The sequence below is a fragment of the Monomorium pharaonis genome, chromosome 1 (genome assembly GCF_013373865.1).
Source record: "Monomorium pharaonis isolate MP-MQ-018 chromosome 1, ASM1337386v2, whole genome shotgun sequence".
NCBI classification, from domain to species: Eukaryota; Metazoa; Arthropoda; class Insecta; order Hymenoptera; family Formicidae; genus Monomorium; species Monomorium pharaonis.
Genome location: NC_050467.1, coordinates 23,660,049 through 23,681,699, shown reverse-complemented (window position 1 = coordinate 23,681,699; position 21,651 = coordinate 23,660,049). Strand labels below are relative to the sequence as shown.

The 21,651-nt window shown below is 42.9% G+C and overlaps 2 protein-coding genes across 5 annotated transcripts in view; one reads left to right on the top strand and one right to left on the bottom strand.

Moving 5' to 3' along the window:
- The window catches only part of LOC105838162 (atrial natriuretic peptide receptor 1), a 69,096-nt gene extending 49,189 nt beyond the window's left edge, over positions 1–19,907 (bottom strand). The window contains exons 1-2 of one of the 2 annotated variants that reach the window (XM_036295315.1): positions 18,247–19,907; positions 17,371–17,415 (exon numbers count right to left, since the gene is read on the bottom strand). The gene's annotated coding sequence lies outside the window, so the exon portion shown is untranslated. Of the gene's footprint in view, positions 1–17,370; positions 17,460–18,246 lie in introns of those variants that run through there. The other variant, XM_036295317.1, reaches the window with a different exon arrangement.
- The window catches only part of LOC105834267 (microtubule-associated protein futsch), a 49,105-nt gene continuing 27,647 nt past the window's right edge, over positions 194–21,651 (top strand). Inside the window, exons 1-3 of one of the 3 annotated variants that reach the window (XM_036295284.1) lie at positions 194–392; positions 847–1,154; positions 3,808–4,086. In XM_036295284.1, the coding sequence (XP_036151177.1) occupies positions 3,810–4,086 (277 nt within the window). In that variant the 5' untranslated portion in view covers positions 194–392; positions 847–1,154; positions 3,808–3,809. Of the gene's footprint in view, positions 664–846; positions 1,155–1,204; positions 1,615–3,807; positions 4,087–21,651 lie in introns of those variants that run through there. The other 2 variants (XM_012676612.3, XM_028192142.2) reach the window with 2 other exon arrangements.

Sequence of the window (21,651 nt, the reverse complement as noted above, 5' to 3'; positions counted from 1 at the left end):
GTGGTGACCGTCCCTGACGGTGTATAGACCGGCGCGACGACGACGACGGCGGCGGCGGCGGCGGCGGCGGCGGCGGCGGCGGTAGGCCCGGCTGCGCGGACGACCAATCGCGCCGCACGACTAGTGGGGGTGTTGGTAGGTGCGTCGCGACAGGGGGGTGAGAGGCGATCTCTCCACCGCCACCGTCGACGCAGGGGGCCGCAGCGCCGCGAGTTCTCCCGTCAGAGAGCCGGCAGCCCGCAACGCGAGTGTTGCTGCCGAGCTTTATAATAACCGGAGAGAGAGACCGCAACAAGCACACTGTGAACGATCATCGCCGTCGCCGCTCTCGCCGCCGTCGACAGCAGGGAACGGAGCCCGTCGAGGAGAGGAGAATCTCGCGTCGTATTTCCGTACGTTTCCCAGACGGAGAGGCTTCCGCATCGGACAGCGCGACGTCGTCGTTCGCCGTCGGAGGCCGTCCGCCGATTTCTCTCTTTCCCTCTCTCTCTCTCTCTCTCTCTCTCTCTGTCTTTTTCTCTCTTTCGGTTTCTCCTCTCTCGTTCGGGCTCTCGTTCGCTCTCGTCCGTGGTCGCAACCCCCGTGGTCTCCGGGACGCCCGGTGTCGTAGCATCACCGTGCGCTCGCTCCGGCACGCAGAGAGACACGTATAACGTTAAAAACGTACGTCACTGTGCTTCACACGAGTTCCGTCATTCCTCGCTCTTTCTTCCTCCCGCTCTACCCTATGATCGTTTCCTTTCTCCTTTCCCATTTCCATCCGTCCTCCTGTACTTCCCGCGTTACTTCCGCTCGCTTTGGTTTCACCCGTTCTGAATCGCTCCGATCTCTGCGTCTCTGGTACAGTACTTATCGCGGTGCGCGAAGGGAACGAGAGAGGTGTGACCCCCCTCCCCCGGCGACGATCGGGTCACGAGAAGGCAGACGAAGGGACAAACAGCTCGGAGGAGGACCGCGAGGCGCGTAAGACTCTCCCCCTTTCCTCCGAAGGACACTCCGCTGTCAGTCAAGGGCGACTGGTCGTCGTTCGCCCGTTACCGCGGCGGTAGCAGCCCTTCAGGATACCTCCGGAATCTGGAAACCAATCGTCGAGGCTACCCCCCGGCTCTCGTGATACCCAGAATATCGCTGGGGGGAGTGTAACGAGTAACCAGGTGAGTGCGCTACTGTTCTATTGGCAAACTTGGTCGAGGGCTCGAGGGAGGACTCGAAACGATCGAAATCCGCTACGTGTCGGTGACCTACCATTTAATCGGGTCACGACGGACGGAGGAACGGACGGACGGACGGACGGACGAACGGACGAATGGTTGTATGCCGTGTATGCAACTCTGACGAAATTCGCGCTGGACGATTTCCTCGCCTGCCATATGACGTATGGATTTTATCGGTCAGCATACCGCCCGCCGCCACCGCCACCGCCACCGCCGCCGCCGCCGCCGGGCGCCTCGCGAGAGGGGGGCGATCTGTTACTAAGGGGGTTGCACTGCAGTGCAACGGTACGTGGTGGGGTGGTCTCGTCCTCGAAGTCTCGCCGGGATGCGATCGACCCTCGGTCGCCGGTTATCTTTCGATACTTCCGCCTGACTGGATTAACTCAATCTTCTCTCAGAGGTGAGCGAAACAGGGGAGCCTTAGAGAACTTCATCAAGAGTAATATCCATGTGGCTAACAAGCGCGAATATCTCCGAACCGCCATCCCCCTCGCGATTGGACGTCGGGCACGCGATCGATCGATCGCGACGAGTGACTTTCGGCTGTTCCCCTCGTCGACTCCAGTCGAATTTGGATCAATGATCTAAGGGACTACCGTGCGGGCCACCCGGCATCGTGGTCGTCCTGCGCATTGCGCTCAAGGACCAGGACGTGGTAGCGCCGCACGGAAGGCTCGTGTAAATCCTGCGCAATGCCGGCTTCGCCGACGTGCGTGCGTGCATGCGGCGCGGCCACGGCGCCGACTCGTCGAGGAGGCAGCGAAAAATTCCTCCTCGGGATCGTTCCCCGACGACGACGATACCCCCGATTCGCGATTTCCACGGTGGAGGATTCCACGCGAGGCTTCTCAGATTCTTCACCCTTCCCCTCCCCCCGGCTTGCTCCGGTTCTCCGGGAGGAAAACTGATTTTCCTTTCGGCGAAAAAAAAAAAGCTTCGACCTCTCGTAGGGTTTCGACGACGGGAATCTCATCGACGTTCGGCTTAGCTGCAGAAAAGTGCGCAGGGCAGGCAGCCGGCGTGCAGCCTTCGCCTTGAGAGCTTCGATTTGCTGACCGGCTTAAGCAGCACTCGATTCCCCCTTGAATTCTCGTATGTATAGCTATCCCCTGAATCCGAACGACACGACATAGATTCCTCTGCGAGTTTATTGTAGAACGCTGTTGCAAGAATCGACCGTTCGAATCTCGTTAAGAAATAAACTCCGAGAGCTACTCTTGTCGGGAATTGTCGAAAGTTTCTGTTATCATCGTGCGGAATTTCCTGGGATTGACTCGAGTGCAATCGGTGTCTCCTCGAATCTGGGTATAGTCACCAGGATTTGGCAAAGGGAACGGAATCGCGCGTTAATAAATTTCTCCCATTGTTTCGTCGCGACTTTCACCGCGGAGAGGTTCGCCGAGAGTTTTCAACGATTCGATCGTTCGTCATAAAGTTTCCGCGGTGCGCACACGCGCTCGTCGGCGGAATAAAGAGCGAGCGTTAAAGGGTTAATATCGAGCCGAGGCCCGTTTGTACGGAGAAGAAATTACGACCGCCGACTTGAGGAAGAGAAGCGAGGCAGGAGGTAGAGAGCGGCGCTTTGTGCACCGCCAACCCCCCCGGCGTTACGCTCTTCTCCTCGACCCTTGCCACTTCTATTTCGGCCCCAAGTCCATCCGTTTCATCTCCCATTTTTTCGTACGCGGCGTACAGATGGAACGTCCGCACAAGCGTACGCACGAGCCATTTGTCGGACAGAAAGTCGAAGGTAGATTTAACGAATATAATCCAAGCGATATTGGACCGTGAATCGTTCGGCTGGAGCTTTGTCTCTCGGCTGACCGCGTTGGACGCGTTAATTGCAATTAGCACCACGCGTGTGTGCGGCATATTACGTATTGTACACTAATAAAGAGTAGTGGTGGCCGTCATAACGTTAAGCCGGCGTTTTGCCTTAACGAGATATGTAAAATTTACTCTCTCACGAGATAGTTTTTTCATTTTAAATTTCTTTTATGCGGAGCTCGCCGTGATAACGTAATTTTCGTTTCGCTTACGTGTTACGATCTTGGCTATTTAAGATTTAAAAGCTGAGTACCTCCCGTCAGTGATTGAAGGCTTGATGGTCGGCCGCAATGAAAAGAAGATTAAGTAGCGCCGCTTAAAAGACCGATTAGTTTCAAATGAAAAAGTAGCGACAGTCTAATGGCATGCAGACTAAAACTTCTCACTTGTAATCAGCGATCAGTAGACAGCAAGCGATAGGTAGACTATTATTGCTCTTACCGCGTGTTCACGAATTCGAAATTGTCACATCTGGACCGGATATTTCTGGGCCAGGGGAGTGAGATTCAAGAATAAATTCTCTGCAGCTCAGTTCCACAACTTAGTTCAACCGGAGTTTAACTTATCATGTCCAATAGATGAATTTGTCTTGTATCGGACAATGTTGATTCAACTCCAGTTAAACTAAGTTGTAAAACCTAATTGATCTTAAGATCAATTATCAAGATCATTGGTTGTCATTGATGAGAAATAACACGCAGAAAATTTTAATACAAAAGAAGTCATTTTTCAAAGATCAACCTACGATGATGATATAATGTTACAGCAATGAGTACCACGGACCCCCCCGGGGAGGGTGGAGGAGAGGGAGGAGGAGGAGGAGGAGAAGGAGGAGGGGAGAGCGCTACGACAAATGTCGAGCAGATTGCATCCCCGAGCACGCCGATCACCACCGTGCCGGCGCAAGCGGTCGCTCAACAACAACAACAGACACCGCAGCAACATCCGCCGCCGTCGCCGCTAAGCGGCTGCTATCTTCTCGTGGTGCTTCCTGAGCCTCATACCGCACAACACAAGGACCTCATCTTGAACCGCCTCGCGAAAGGTCAGCTAATCGCTTGCTTCGTACGATCGTAAATCTATACAGTTTCGTAGCGACAAATCGTGCCCTCTTGCCACGATTATTCTTAATGTTAACGGAAAGATACGAGAGCCACACACATGCGGGGGGACACATGTAATGGAAAAGACCCCCTTTCTGTGCGTAAAAGATGGCGCGTTTCACGCGTTAACTCTCAACACGCGTTATCAGTCCAACGGCACGCATTAATGCACATGGTATGCGTATAGCTGATATATACGTGTTTACTGTTATAATCCGCGTGAGAATATATCGGGATCCAATCATGTATCGGATACAATAGATCCGTTACCGATACGAATGCGAATCGCATGCTGAGAGTTTGGAGAGAGGCTTGTACTTTAAGAGGCTGTACGATCGGCCGTTCGCGATCGTAATCAATTCTTCCGTTTCGGCCGCGACGTCGCGTTTCCGGATTAAGATCGCATTGCCTGCTTCCGCGGCTATACGTACGACTGTGCCTGTTTAACGGTACTCTTCCGATTATATTCCTTCCGAGTTATCAGACAGACTCAAGTCAACGAACGAATGGACGTTGCTAAGCGGATGGTAAAACGAAGACACACAGCGTTAACTTTCTCTCTCCCGTGAGAAAGATATCGCCCGTACCTCGTTTATTTCTAATCGTCTCTCCATTAGATACTCGATATCGAGCCGTGTTCGTACGTACGTTTCCTCACCACAAGTATACGTGAATGAGGGTCAGCGGCGCCGGTAAAGCCCTTTTTAATCGCGGGAGAAAGGCGCACGCTTGTAAGTGGCACTACAATATTAATTGACTTTTATGGCGGACATTCATTCACTCGCGGATCACCGTAATCATACAGCGTTAATGTACGTCGAATGATCGATACGGCGAAATGTCGTTTTCTTATGCGGGCAAAACGCACGAAGCGAATATTTTATGTTTGAGAGAAATCGTATATATTCTTATAAAAACGCATGCAATCTGTACAATTTGAAAACGCTTACTCAGAAAATATTTTCAAATTTGTACATCCCTAAATTTAAAGCAAAAATATATTGTCTTATAATAATAATTTTTTACAAGAGTCATTCTTTTGGAAATGGAGAGGAAATACGTCTGTTATATCGCTTCACCAATATTGTGATTACCGTCACGAAATTGTCGTTACAATCGCTATGTACGAATATGTGCTTGGGATTCATAATTAGGGACTCCAACGTGGTTCACATATTTAATTAGAAGCGATAAAAAGGGAGCATAAAAGGACTAATAAAAAGAAATATATCCATACTTTATGATCTCTTGAAATAAAGTCCGGTGCAGGATGTTCTGGAATTTCAATGATAGCAGAAGCATCGATTTCACATTAATCAAAGGATCGATTAATAAGACTTATGTCGATATATTGGAGAGAATTGTCGAATATAAATCATTTAAGTTATTCTTTATTATATGGTCCCGTTTGGTATTAATTTGTATGTAAATAATCGTTGGAAGTAGTAGCTCATACTTTACTTGTAATAGTTAATCTTTCACCAATAACAAACTAATTTATTATAAGCTTTTATAAGCAACGTCCTGCAAAAAGTATGATTTAAGTAACTGGGCTTGCGCCAAACAAGATGTCATCTATTAAATTTTTGTTTACATTATTCATTTCTTCTCATTTATTTCATATTTTCGCCTCTAAATGTTCCTTATATTAAGTAAAAATATAAAATATTAATGAGGTATAATTTAAGCGATCAGTATACACTCAGCAAATCTCTCCTAAGTCCCTTATTATCTTCGATTAACTTGTTAATTAGAATCTTTCGTTCTTCGAGACACATCCCATATGTATTTCCACGTTTTTAACGTGCTGACATATAACACGTTCCGCAGTTGGATTTACGGAATTCTGAAATATATGGCTTTTCCGGAGGGACGACAAAATTAATATACCGACACCGCATTTTTTTTTAAAGGAGGAGGAGAAAGAGACAGAGGGAGGGGAAACCAATGCACGAAGCCCGTATTCGTGTTTTCCGCATTGCGCCAGCGATGATTTTTAACCGTCGCGCTCGTCGACTTCTTGTTTAACGTTTATCTGACGATTTTTTAATCCTTTCGCGCCTGCAAATTCTATAGTCTGCCTCAACCTCGGTCGTTTGCATTTGCGACGATGATTTCGCAAAATGCCGCCCGATAATAGCGCCGCTGTGTGCGTATTGTGTATACGCGAGCGTCGTAACTTTGACGTTAATAGCGAGCCATTTTCATGCAGCGCGTACATGGAATTTAACTTATTGCGATTAAATATTACATACTCTGATTATATATTAAAATGTTCCATTTTGAACGTAAAGCGCGCATTTGCCGTTGTATCCCGTGCGTAAATATAATCATATAACGAGCGTGCGGTGTAACGCTATTTCATTTCCGACGATTAAGTACCATAACTAAGGGTTCACTCGATCTATTCTAAATTAATAATTAAATTATTATTCTTACAACAATGATCACTAAGCGTATTTTACATTGAGAAAATTTACTTCTATTTCTTTCTTCCCCGATCTTTTCATATTTCGACATAAAAGGCAAACGTATTAGTGCGATCGAATTATAATAAAAAATATCTGAGATTAATAATAAGTTTTGGACGTAATGAAGTATTCGGATGTATGTCCGACCAGTGGGGACGTTTATCTTACAGATCTCAGAATTACTCGTGCGGTCGCGGGCGATCATCTCGAGAGATTCGCTTTACTTTAGACTTACCGCGCAAAAACATTCCCCGCGCCTTCGAGAGCTCCGGCACGCTCTCTGCACTCTTCCTCGTCAAGAAGCGCAGGAGCTCTTCGCGATTCGCTCTCGCTGGTACGTGCGGACCTCCGTGTGGACTTCCTCTCCTCCTTCGCGTAAATTTAGCGGTAGATTTCGAGACACATTTGCCGCGCCATTTGCCGCATGTTGCGGGCGTTACCGCTCGCGGCTTCTCGCCGAGTATCCTTAAATATATCCAAAAACTCGCGCGCGCACGCTTTTACGAATTCTCCGAGGGTCCAAGCTCGTTTAGCCCTCGTCGCACGAGAGCTAATTTGCTTTCTAATTTGCCTTTTTTTTTTTCATACTATCCACTTAATCTATCCGAGTTTTCGCGCGAGATTTTAATCGCACGTTCAACAGGAGCGCTACAATTTAGGCGCGCAGAGACGAATTTACGTAAGCTCGAACCTTCATCTTTACGAATTTATACCGTTTATTGAATGGTGGTAGCTAACGACTCGAAGCTAACATACCGTGAAAAGAGCCTTCCGCTTGCGATGTCCTTACGAATTGTTCCATTTCTCCGGGAAAAAGGCCGAAAAGTCCTGAGAATCCTCGTTTTCGACGAGGAGGAAATTTTGTATGCCCCAGCGAGCCTTTCAAAGGCAAATTGCGACCGCTTTTGCGTGCTCACAAAGTCCACGGATCGTGGAATATATATATCACGAGGGGGTGCATGGCATGTACGTTGGTGCGGTATTAGATCGCGCGGAGGGAACGGCGCTTTTTGAAAGGGATATTTTCCGTCCGGTATTATCCTTTGCGACGCATATTCCATTTAGTCCTGATCCGCCATTGAACGTGTTAGGTCCACGTGTCGTGCACGCGGAAATAATAATAGCAATTTATTTTCGACGAACAAACGATTTTGCCCCTGTGAAAGGACCTTTTTTTGCTTGTTCGGCGATTCAGGCGTGTGCTTATGTAAAAAAGTTTTATGAATGTGAATAATAAAAAGCAATGGGAGGTCCTATGCAAATTCTATTATTCTTCTTTATCGTTTTTTATTAATTAAATTTCTACCGAATATCTCCTTGCAATATTTATCATTAAATGTAACGTGTTTGTGCTGCATCCGTTGCATAGACATGGATCTGGATATTTTTACTTTGTTGATAGCGTGATGCTACACCTTCATTCTATTTATAGTTGATAAATGGCCATGTTTATAGGGCTATCAAATGGGAAGGTATCGATAGATTCTGACAAGTATATCTATAGTAGTCTTACTACAGCACATTGTCGTGATTTAAAGGACGTTACCACGATTCGATATATACAGCCAAATTCTTTAGAACAATGCATTTTAAAAATAAGATTATTTTTTCTTAAATAAAAAATATTTATTTAATAGCTATAATAAAAGTTAGCATTATAATATTCCTGTGATATTTGCAAATTGTCTTTGAATCTAAAAGGCTTTGTTCACTTCCTGATATCTCTTTTGTTTAATTTCGAGATAGCCTGCGTGATTAAATAAGAGATAATCGTGATTATCTATACGTACGTGCCATAGATACGGAATATCTGTATCTCTCTTGCAGTATATCGCATTCGCGGAATCTTCCCGATCGATCCTTGTTCATGCGAGCGCGTAAAACCGTGCACACGTGTGCACACACCAACTTCGCACGTTGTACGTCTATTCTCTGCTCCGCGGACGGGGGTTACAGGCCTTAAATGTCTGTTTGTATTTATAGAGCTACGACATGCATTTCGGGGAAGCTCTCCTTTCGCCGATCTTCGAGGACGATATGCGCCCCTGATGTCGGTCCCTTTCTTCGCGGAGCAGGAATCCGTTCTATGAACAAATCAAAAGACGGCGTTCCCTTATATTCTTTCTTATCGCTCCTCAGATCGGCATTAGTCACGGTGGATAGCAGAAATAGATATCAGACTGTGCTCAAAATAAAGCGATGAAGATGTACTTTCATCTTTCCTATTGAAATACGCTCAATAGTTAGACCTTTAATGTATTCTTGTCGTACAGTTTTCATATTTTTAGAAATTGATTTAAAAAGAAAATTATGTCTTTTTATGTCTTTGGTATATTAAAAGTTGCCCTGCGCCTGAGTAAATTTTAAGAGAATTACCTTAATGCCAATTTTACGCACGGATGTATAAGTATCTAGTGAGCGCAAATATTAGTGGTCACTATCGCTAATCGCGATTTAAATATGGACTGCTTTGAATTTGTTGACACTGAAAATGGACAAGAACAGGTCCTCGTAGAGCCATTGATCATATTGTTATGAAAGCTCGGCACTACGTGCGCGATTTCTTTTAGCGACGGGTTTTTCACTGGCTTGATATAGATTTTATATATAGCCGCATTAACCTGGGAAATATTAATCGCACAAAAAAACATGTCTGTCATCAAAGCAACCGTGAGGATTATGCAAATTGATAATATATTTTTTTTATACAAGTATCTCGTTTTGATAAAAAAAAAAATAGAAAGTTAATATATAAAAGACAAAGAGAGCAACTCACAATATGCATATTACTTTCTTGGTCTTTTACAGATAATTTTTTAACACAAATATATATATTTTCGTATTAAAAAGCTACTCTTTCTCTCGACAGAAAGTGGTTTCCGTCGACGTCTGGCGCGCGGGCACCGAATCCACTTATAATTTCGCCAATCGATGGCAATTCGTTATTTATGACGGCAGTAATGCAAATTGAGGGGTCCGAAATTTTCGTGGAACCCCACGTTGGTTTGTGTCATGCGAAAACTTTGCACGCACGCAACCCGTCTCTGGCGTCGTGGCGTGACGCACCTCACGCGCCACTGAGGTGCATATTTTATTAGGAAACAGAATCTATTATGAACGCATAGTGACAACTCGCTGTAAATAATACGGCCAATCTTCCCGAGGACAAGGGAAGTTGATATAAAACTTCGATAGTTGACTCACCTAGGTGAGCCCCGCATTTAGAATCGCGACACGACAATGTGAGATATGTTTCTCCAAAATTGAATTGAGTTCACATGGAAAGCAGCGAAGCTTCGATCGCTGATACCGAATTTAGAGCCGGGGGTCAATATACGGAGCACTCTTTTGCACGTATGCTCCCGCCGATCAATCGCGTATTTTTATCGCAGATGTAGATTCGGGTCGTCGGGTGTCTGAGTGTTCGCCTAATCATCGCGATACTCATACCGAAAGTTCGCACGTCGGACGATCGCGTGTATGGTGACGAGCAAACAACTATTGCATAACCAGATATGCAATAACTCCCCCGTGTGTATTGCGTACTCGACAATATTTGGATTACCGTGTTTTCGAAATACATGACCGGCCAAGCTTGTATCTATATCGCGACTGCATTGTTCGTCGCTGTGATTCGGTAAATATTCCTTAAATGTCTCGAACCGCCAATCAGAGTTTGTCGTTTCAAACACTTCAGCTTAAAGGCTCTTGAAGTCTCTGGATAAACATTAGCATTTGCACAACGATTTATCTGGAAATCATATGCCTACGCATAGAAGATATCGATCTGGCGAGAGGTCGGGACGTACATAGATACGGAACAATGCAAAATTGGTTTCAGTCGTGTACTCTGTTCTCAGCTAAATTGCTCGATTTACATATATACAGTACATAAGTATAACAGTTTCCGTAATGATAATAATTTCTACACTTAAAGCATGTACTGCGTAATGCACAAACAATGAGTTACATGTTATTACTTTGCCGGGTAAAATTAATTAATTTTCCTACCATTTATGGAACTTCGAAGTATATTAAACTTAATAAAGCAATAAATTACAAAAACTGTAATATGGAGAAAAGGCTGTGATTTTTATATACACATCACAAAAAATCTATCTATATGTATTTAAAAATTATGATGAGCATGTCTAATCCAATCGGAAACTTTTTTTTCTCTGTGCTATGAAATATTCCGTTGGTGCAACTATTAATTTCTATTTTCTGCTTCATAAAAATTTCCGTGTACTTTCAAATGTAATTTTTTCCCCGAAAGTAAAGTTAGTTTCATTAGAAAAATTGATGCCGCGTAGCTTTTGCGCTATAAATATGTTAAATTATACATGCCAATCAACGTAATCGAACATAACTTGTGCATGCTGCGCTGTCATTTCGTTAAGATAAACTAGGCGATCACACGGAGTTAAAAGAATTTTTAACGACGTTCATAAATAGCGCCTGTAAAATTCCTTTTTACAAAAGAGATCGTTTTAAATACAAATTCAAACTCCAAATGATAAATATTTGCAATATTGAAGTTAATACAAAGAATTAACGGCGTGTGCGCTGGAGAAAAACGATCAACTCGAACTATTCAAGCTATTATCGATACTCGCGAAATTAACGTGTCGGATACTTAAATTTCAACATCAGCTGGAATTTCTCACAAAGTTTGCGCGCGTTTGTTAAGGGGTAACGCGTGCAATTAGCGAATAACATGGCGCGCCGCGTTGGCATTTCATTAAATACAAACTTATTTTTGCGCTACGCGTCTGTCGCGCATAAAGAAAGGCTCGTAGATAATGAATTTATATCTGTCGTTAATGAAACGTATTTAAAACGCGACATTTCATTCACTCGAAGGAACATGACGTTATTAAAGTTTCGTAAAAAAGGGAGGGCACGTGAGGAGGCACAATGCAGTGTCGTGTGTGGGAAATCAAGAAATATGATGATGCGAGGATCGAAGAAAAAGTGAACAATGGCCGAGGGGAGAGAGGCAGAGAGGAGAGAAGAATGCGAGGCAGCTGAGAAAGGGGCAGACATAAAGGAACGATATGGATTCCTTTTTGTCTAGAATCAATGTGCCACTGCCGCAATAACATAATTACTGTCGCGCTGTATATATCTATAAAGCTAATAAAAGTACGTGGAGAGAAAACCATGACGACAGAAAGTCGTAGCGGGGGGAAAAAATAGATTCTCGATAATAAAAAAATAGGAGTAGCTGAGATCAGGAGTGAGAGAAGAGCAAAGAAGGTAGTACTTGAGAAAAAAGGGAAGGAAAAAGAAAACGATGTAGCAAACAGAAAGAAAGAGAAAAGGCGAAAGAGACAAAAGGCAGTATAATGATCGGAGCGAAGGGCTGCGAGGGAGAAAAAAAAGGGAGGGAGGGGAAACACGTGAGAGGAGGGCACGAAAGGAACGTGAAGCGGTGAAAGGACGTGAGGGTTGAAGAAGGTTGCAAAAAGGAACAGGGTAACGGCGACGGTGAGGGTGAACGAGAGAGGGCGAGAGTGTAGCTGTAGGTTGATGCGGCATGCGCATGTTGGTACCTGCCTACGGCCACATCCCCGCAGTCCCAGAAGTTCGATCAATAATCCATCCACTCCGGTTCTGAGTGAAAACTGTCGCTAAGCCGAAATAACGATGTCATTTCATCTTCCACGTGCGATCGAAGCCGAGCGTCGGCGTCCGTTCATAAAAGCGTAGCGTAGAACGAGAGAGAGAGAGAGATACAGAGGGAGAACAAAGTGCATCGTACGAGTGCATAGAGAAACTTGAGAAACGGAGGGAACGGGAGACAAAACAGGGAAAGGGGGAGAGGAACAGTGATGAAGATCAGATAAAGAGGAACGACAAAATGAATCGGACGCACGCGATAAAGTTACAATTAAAGAAAGTAGTTACAGGGTCGCGTCTGAAAGGATTAGGCAACCTTAACTTTTCAATGGAAAAGTAATACGAGAAGTATCATTATTGTAATTTCCAGCGCAAGAAAGTTTTAATTTAAAATTTTACTTTCCGATGCCCCTCGTTGTATTATCGGAAGATTCAAAATGTAAAATAACTGCACTGTAATACGAAGTATAATTTACTGACATACTCTCTGGAGCCGGAGAACGATGAGATGAGACGAGATGAGATGAGATAAAAGCATCGTGCATTCAATGAGCAGCGGCAGCAAGGTCGTTGTTCACGGGTCAAAGGATAATTGGAGTGAAGGGTGTGTATCCTGTCTCGGGTTCCTAATGAGGATTAAAAGTTTTAATTTCGCATCTCCTGCGGTGGGGAGGAGGAGGGTAGACGCGTCACGTTCGCCAACGCTGTGCAAACTACGGGAAGCTGTACTCTCGCGAGAAACGACGAGGAAAATGTCTAATCTTTTTAGTGACGATTTAATACCGTTCGACAAATTGCGCTCGACAGAGATCCTTTGTTGGCTCTTCTGCCTTCACGATAAATTCATAAAACGGCGACAAGGATAGACGTATGAATCACCGGATGACGAAATCTTTACGAGATTATATGTACGCGAAGACGCGATGGTTCGCAAAATACGGCCGATGCGAAGCTGTCTTTCGCGGATCATTGAACAATTATATTACTGACCTAGATTTCGCGCCGGAACACAGTTCGGTGAGATATTAATAGAGTCATCGTCGCTAAGCAATTACCACTGTCAGCTTGTCAGATGCAGTTATCTTTTATTAGCTGACCGCGCCTGAGGAAATGAATTCATCTTGCCGAAATTTACGGGATGCGATCTTTTATCGGACGGAAATTTCATCATCGCTTTTATTTGAAAAGAGCATCCTGGATAATGAAGTTTTAATTAAATAAAAAGAACCGAGCTGAAGTTTTTTTTGCTGCTCAAGAACACCTGATATAATGCCATTACGTATGAGGTGTATTTTTAGTGTATGTCAGCAAAGCTAACGTTGTAGAAAAAATTCTCAATGCTGCATTATGTATTACATTATGTACTGCCTCTCTAATATTATTTAACACTATACAGGGTGAGCGGAAAGTATCGGATCGGTAAAATATCTTGAAAACAAGACATTTGAAAAAACATTCTTCACACAAAGTTGTATGAATCCCGAGGACGACAAATAATAAATTCATTTTTGAAGGAAAAGCAATCTCTCATATAAAGGCATTTTATAAAATTGAATTAATCAAGATAACTACCGAAAAATTATTCTAAAATACTTTATTTAGACATATTTCAATACAAAGTATAAAATATCTCGTAAACTGTTTTTCGATAACTCTATCTTAATACTTTTATATGGAGAATAATTAAAGGAATCATACTGTGTAATGTAAAAAAAAAAAATTATATTTCCAATATCCTTTTCAAGATATTTCACCAATTCCAAAACTTTTTGTTCATCACCTTGTATAAAATTCTATATATATTCATTTTTCATCTGCTATTACCTAACATAGTACTGGGAGTATTATATACTATACTACGTCGCATGATGCGTTGTTTACGTTCATATATATAGTTTCATAAAACAAATGCGAGGATAAAATCCTGCTTCCTATACGTTCGATTAGATCCATGACGCGAATGCACTCATGTCGATTGGGCGGGCGATTATTATGGCTCGACGAGCATCCAGGAGAGATGTAAAAAAAAAAACAGAAAATCCGTTCTGAATATTCGATTTGTGCTCGCCGTCGTGGAATTTCGAAATATTGATATCAATAAATTTATCCAATTGCAAAGCCGGTTCCGAGAAGGTAGGGGAAGAAATCATTTCCGGATGTCTTCCCGTTCATATTGATTTCACGTGATATCGAATGACATATTGGTATCGAGCATAGCTTTTTTCGGTGTCGCGCGCGAGGGATTTAAATGGCAAAAGCCACACTAATCTCCTATGCCAGTCGGAAAATCGAGCGACACGAGAGGCGGTACAGACGTCGATGCCGCCTACATTTCTATCGCGCTAATAACATCCGAACTATATATAAAAAAAAAAGAGAGAGAGAAAAAAAATTCATCGTATGTTGCCACCAAAACTTCGTAATGTCGTTCTTTGCCCTCGATCCGAGACAGAGTTTCGTCTAACAAGCGCAACGAGTTAATAAAGAATCCCTACGTAGACTCGTCGTAGGCGTTTTCGCCACGAGATTCTATCATAATCGCTTTCCACTTTGTTCACACTTTACGACACGCGAACGGCGTGTAGCGCCGAGTAGTTTCTCATACCCCCATACCCCGCCCAACCCTTCTGACATCGTGTACTTCGCGTGATTTTATCTCGGGAGGTGAGTACCGCGCCACGGGAGAAAACGCGGAGCAACGATAGCAAATGCAATGCACCGCGTGCGTTATATATGCAATGCGATCATATTTCGTTGCACGAGAGTGAGAGAGAGAGAGAAACGGAGAAGGATACGTACGTCTCACTCGGCCGAGTGCATTCGCGCACTCGTCGTCCGGCGTTAGCCGGGCACGTCGCACGGGGAGATGACTCGCCGGCTCTGCCGCGAGAGTCGGAGATGAATAATAATGCATTTAATATCACAGTGACGAGTGACTTTTGCCCGATTTCAAATTCCGCCGGCGGCTCGCGCGCGAAACATTCGATTCCGCCGGCGAACAATACGATCATCCACCTCGCCGATGAATGACAACTGTTCGTAATTCGATTTCGGATGCGTGGGCGCTTAACGACCAGCCGGCAGACGTTCGTTTCTCTCCCGCGCGATGCACTCCACGTACGTTTGTCCGTCCGTCCGTTCGTTCGTTCGTTCGTTTGTTTGTTTGTTTATTCGCGCGCGCACGCGTGTGTTGCTTGTTATGCCGCAAGCAAAATGCAAACGTGCTGAGTGGCCGATAGATTCCGTTTGACTCATAGGGTCACCCACATCGGACGCTAGGGTTTGGTCAAGCGGAAAGAAGGCGAGACGCGAATTCATTCATTCATGCGTTTATTTAAAGCCCCACAGACAGCTCACTTTTTTGCGTCACCTCGAGACGCGAGGTGCCCTTCTGCCTTCTCTTTCCTTCTCAGTCCGTTCAATCCGTCAGTCCGTCCGTCTGTCTGTCTGTCTGTTTGTCTTTCTATGTCCCTCATTTGTAAATAAGCAGCGAAACCGAAGTAGAAACATCGTCTGGCCGGACACCCCTCGCGACAGTGAAAAATTACGCGCGTGCCGGCCGCTTCACGCGCATTTAGGGTTGCCATATTAAATTTTTTAAAACTAAAACGAACCCCCGGACATTTCTGTTGTAACTACGGACATAAACGAGAATACGTTAATAACACATAATAAATATTATAAAATCATACGATAGTCTGCATTTAACTGTAATTTACCGTACCGATGCGTTAAATGTGACTAAATACTAAAATACTAAACACGAACCAGGTAAATGCAGACGCATACACAATTAGAGAAGTCATAACTATTTTGCGTCAATTGCAATAGCTACGACCACCCTGCCTCGTATAGAGGCTGCCCTAAAATAATTGAGAATTAAAACAGAATTAAGAACATAAACACTAACGCCAATGACACAAAAAATCAAGACAAAAGAGGAAATCCGATCAAATAAATCATTAATAAACCGGGAATTCAGCTACGCGGATATAACCAGAAATAAAAACACCCAAGTAAGCACAGTGATAATACATACACCAATAACGCGATAAACAATGTAATGACTGAAATTAAAAATAACGTAAGAAAATTAAAAGAAATAGTTAAAAATAATGCAACAAAAATAAACGCAATAGCCTCCTTATTGGAAAAACTTCTTGGTTTTCACTTTCAATCCGAATAAATCACCGTCAATGAGTAAAATGAAAATTTAAAAAAAAAAGTAAAAATAACGGGAAAAAGAGGACGAATGGCAACCCTACGCGCATTCCCCGAAATCGTTCCGTTTCTATAAACTTTCCTGGGATAAATAAGGATATAAAAGAATATGACGGTAAAATGTGGGACTTTTTACGCAGATATCTTTAGAGATTGGAAGGAGCGTGGAGCATTAGCGTGTTTACCGAGGAAGATCGGCCGCGACGTCGATCCACGTAAGCCAATGTGAAATAATCGCATCGCGAATTACCTCTCGAGAAGGAGAACCTTGATCGATCGTCTCTTTCCTCTCTCTCTCTCTCTCTCTCGATTCTAGCCGGTTGAACATGTGCACGCTCGGGATGGCGAAAGGGTTAACGCGCACTCTACGCGCTGTCGCATCGATTGCGAGCGTGGGGTACGTACATACGTGTACCATGCGTGGTGAGGTGACATAATATTCGCGTGAATAAATCGGAGTTTTCCTGTGAGAGCCCGCCAGGCCGCCGCGTGTCGCTTCCTCTCGCGCCGTTTCCCGCGAAATATGTCGCAAATTCCCGAATCAATATCCATAAAAGTGTGCCTTGCCCTTTTATTAAACGCGTTCGGTGAGAGGAAGCGTGAGAGAGCGTGTGTAAAACGCACACGCGTGATCGAATCGGCGTATGAGCGTTTCACGTGTTCCCCGACATGACGATAATAGGTACGTGTGTTTATGCGTGTGCACGCATATTACATTGCGTATACGGGGAAGATAGGGAGTCGCGCGAGTCGACACATGAATCATGATCGAGGACGTGGGGAGCACCGCGAGGAAGTTGGTGACTCGAAGACTTAAGTTACGCGATACCGTTCGGACGGATTGATTCGGATAATTTTGGGGGATTTTTTTTTTTTTAAAGAGAAAAACAACAAATAATAATTCTCACTCACCGGCACCGGATGCGCAGCGGCGGAGTTGTAGATGCAACATTTGACCTGGAAGAAAACCGATACGTTTGAATTACAGCAGCAGAAAATAATTAATGTATTTTAAAGTAATTGTCGGATGTGCTGCTAATATATAATTTGTCTTTTTGGAGGACAATTAACTCTCAACTATATTTATGGAAAATCGTCATAACATCTATACACTGAGAAAAAAATGTTGTTAGTTTGATTAAATTTTTCAACTGAATTTTAAACTTTGTCCATTAAAATATTTATATATTATATTTCAATTAACTACATAAATACTTGAATTGAAATTTGTGCATTTAGGTTAAATGCACAAATTCTTGAAATGATAAAATTTTAATTTAGTTGGAAAATTTTGTCAAATCGACAATATTTTTTTTCTCAGTGCATTTCGAAGCTTCTTCTTTTCGCTCCTCCACAAACTTTAATAAATTTTAATTAACTTTCTTGTTAAAACAAAACATTAAATTGTATAAAATCAAAATTGGGAAAAATTTCTACAAATGATTCAAATCTAAATGCAGATGACAAGATTTTATGCCAAACAGTCAATCTGAAGGATCAAACAATACACAAAATTAAATGCCAAATTTAATATTTAATTATGTATCTGTTGTTAAATTCCTTGCTTCAATAAACATTAACTCTACTGAAAATCTATTGACAAATACTTTCGTAGTGTAAAAAATTATTTTTCAAGTGTTGTTGAAAATAAATGTACATATTACGAGCAAATAGAAACTTTCAAAAGCGATAAACAAAAAACGGTTTTCGCAGGTGCATAGAATTTGCACTAAAGTTCGAAGGGTAAAAGCGCAAACGTTTCCAAGTAAACAAAAACAAGGTTCTCACCCTGCGGTTGCTCCGCCGTCGCCTGATGCCTTCCAGGCTTTTGCTGATCCTTCTCTCTCTCTCTATCTCTCTCTCTCTGCTTCTCTCGCTCCCTGCCGGTTGCATCTTCGCTCGTCACACAAACCACACGTTCACGACGACTAAATTACGCGCGCGGGTGCTAATTAGCAAGGTACGACGGTCGCGCGGCACTTTGCGCGGCACTCCCGACGTTAATCGCGCACTTTGTTATGCCGAGAGACGAAAGGGCAATGCGAATAAAATCGTACGATTAACGTCGCGATCCCGTTCGGTATGCACTCGCGGCGTCCAGCTACGGGAAATCGCGCAGTCAACTTCATGCTCCAACTTTTTCGGCGGACGACGCGTCCCTCCCGTTCTAACCTAACCTAACCTAACCTCTACCTCCGTCCGGTTTCCGCGTTTCCGGATAAAAGAAAATGAGGATGCGCTCGCGATTGCCATCTCGTGTCGTGACGTAAACACAAATGAGCATGTCGGTTAAGATCGAATACCGGCAGCCGACACACGCGATGGATTTTGATGAATCTTTTCCGCGATTTACGTTGTTTTTACAGCGAGCTGCCGACGCGCGGACGGCGAGTCTTCCGGTACGGCACTACGATGCGAGTTTAATCGCGATTATGCATGTCGATTATGACCGCGTCGTGACGCCTTCCGTCGTTCCGTCGCGACGAGTTCCGCTCTCCACCGCTCGCTACCGGAAGATTCGAATGTGAGCAACTTCACTCCGATGCCGCGCGACACGGAGCGTGAGTCGGTTCACGGCGAACTGAAATTTAATATGGCGCGCAGTACACTATTATCTCGACGCATAAATCCTACGGAATACTCGAGTTTTATATACGATTGGCGCATCCCGGCTCTTCGTTACGCGAATTCATTCCGCGACCGGTGATTCGATCGTGCATTATTTCGCGGTTAAAATTTAGAAACGGAGAAAATCGCAAATCGAAGAAAAAAATTCGCGACGCGACGCTACATATTCCCGGCGCTAAAGGGACAAAGTGTCGCCGAAATGAAATGATACCCAACAACCTCTCGTCCTACGGGTGATATTTCCATTTTATACGATTAAATCACGCGAGGCGAATCTGTTTCGAAATAGTCGTCACAAATCGCCGGGATCAATCGAGCTCGCAGGTTGATGAAAACACGATGAAAGTAACGCGATGGAATTCGTTCGCGCTGCTGAAAAAGTGTAAACGACATTTTCATCGCAGATAGAAAAAAATAGCCTTCTCGTTATCAAAAGAACGTAACAATTGTAAGTACTTTCCTGATTGATAACATTTCATTCCTTGTGTCGCGAACGCATCGACAACGCACGATTTCTGTAATGCCTCGTCTACAATAGTCGCGACTTGCGACTTGCGATTTGCGACAGCCAATGAGCGCCTAATTCAAGCTCGACAGTCATTGGCTGTCGCTGGGTGCTTGCGACTACTGTAAACGAGGCTTGACGCGGTCTCTTGTTACGCAATTCTTATAAAGATGTAATATTAGTTTTAAATTGGCCAGTAAGTAATATTTATTTTGAGTATTAAAAGCAGTTCGTACTTTTAAATGTACTCAAAATAAGTAACAATTACTGGTTAATTTAATACTGCCCAGTACTACATTTTTATAAGAGAACTACCTCGATTATATTATCTCATAATTCCGTTATTAATTTCTGTGTTGACCAAATTGTATTTAATCAAAAATTTTTAACGCATTGTGATATTTCCAAGCGTTATCATTACCCGTAAATATCATGAAACATTTATTTACTCCGATTTTTCCATTGTTTTGATCTTTAGGTTGAATAAATAAATCGAAATTACTTTGATTAACATTTTTTAAGTTAGGTTTGATAGAGTATGGCAGAGAATATTTTATTTAAATTGGTTTTGATAAATGAACTATTCTGTTGTATGTTTTGTATTTCATTTTACATGCTTGGAAGAACATTTAATTCTGTTGGATTGAAATTATTTTCAAGTTTTAATAGAAACATTGTGTTTCATAAAATGTTTATTTTATAAAATAGAATTATATATATATATATATATATATATATATATGTGTGTGTGTGTGTGTGTGTGTAAAATATGTGTGTTTTTAATAATAAAAAACTTGAATCAAATTGCCACAAAGAATGTTGCACTGCAGTTTAAATTTATTATTTTCATTTATTACTATTTATTTTTTATAATGTAACAGCTTTATTAGTTTGGAGATAAAAATTTAAGATAAAAATTTATATAAAATTTGAAGATAAAAATTAAAATAACAATAATAGAAAATTTTTATTAATATTTTTTGTAAAAAAAAAAACAGATAAATTTTGTTTCTCGTCTATATAAATCTTTTTCAAGAATTAATTATCGAAAAGCATGTGTGTCAGAACCGAGGTTGTTAACCAATTGCGATTAATAACGTAACATTATTTGTCACTCATCGTCAAACTGACTATTAAAATTGATTAATTAGCTATACAACAGTTTTTTGTAAGTTTGCCAGCCGATAATATATAAGAAATTAAATTTCTTAGTTACGTAAGTTTTACGTCAATGAAAACCAGACATGAAATTTACTGCAATTTATGATATACGGTAAATGGGTTAAGCGTATATGGAAAACGACTGCTATTTAATGGTACTGCTTCACTACTCATAAAATAGGAATATAAACAGGGTTTTCCAGCTAGCTCCTCGAAGAATTGAGTGCCTCGAATGCATCACGGCCGCGTAATTTACGAAGTGGCTTGTACGACGATAATTATCCACGACCCCCTTTAATACATGACCGCGTTAATTAACGTTTACGGGAGAAACCAGACAGGCGGTGTATGTCGGAAAACTGCCACGTGATGTAATTTAATGTGACCCAGACAAAATTATTACTCGACGTCTGCGTTTCGCATATTCATAAATTATCAAGTTTGAAATATTAATATTAAACAAATATATAACATTATAAATATATTCATTAAAACGTAATCAGCTGGGATTCGCAAGAGCGATCCGAGCGAAATTAACTTTTGTTACCTTATCTCATCTATTTCGAACTCGCTATCTCTCGCTCTCACGTTTTCGTTTGATTTTTATTGCCGTACCAAGTACCAGGTCATTACGCATTTTGCGAGGCGCATTTGGCCGACAACGACCGTTTTACACTTTCGGCGTGCGTGCATGTAACTGAATATAGCGTATCTAATTTTATCGCGGCATTCGCCACGGCAGTTCGCTCTTTTACTATCGTGCTCCACGAGAGTCAGCCGCGAGACTTCGCCTCCCGACTACCTCGTTCTTGAACCTGACCCCGAGACCAATACGCGTGCAGCCGGTGTCAATAGGGTGCCGGAAAGATAGCAGGGAAACGCTTTCGATTGATTTACAA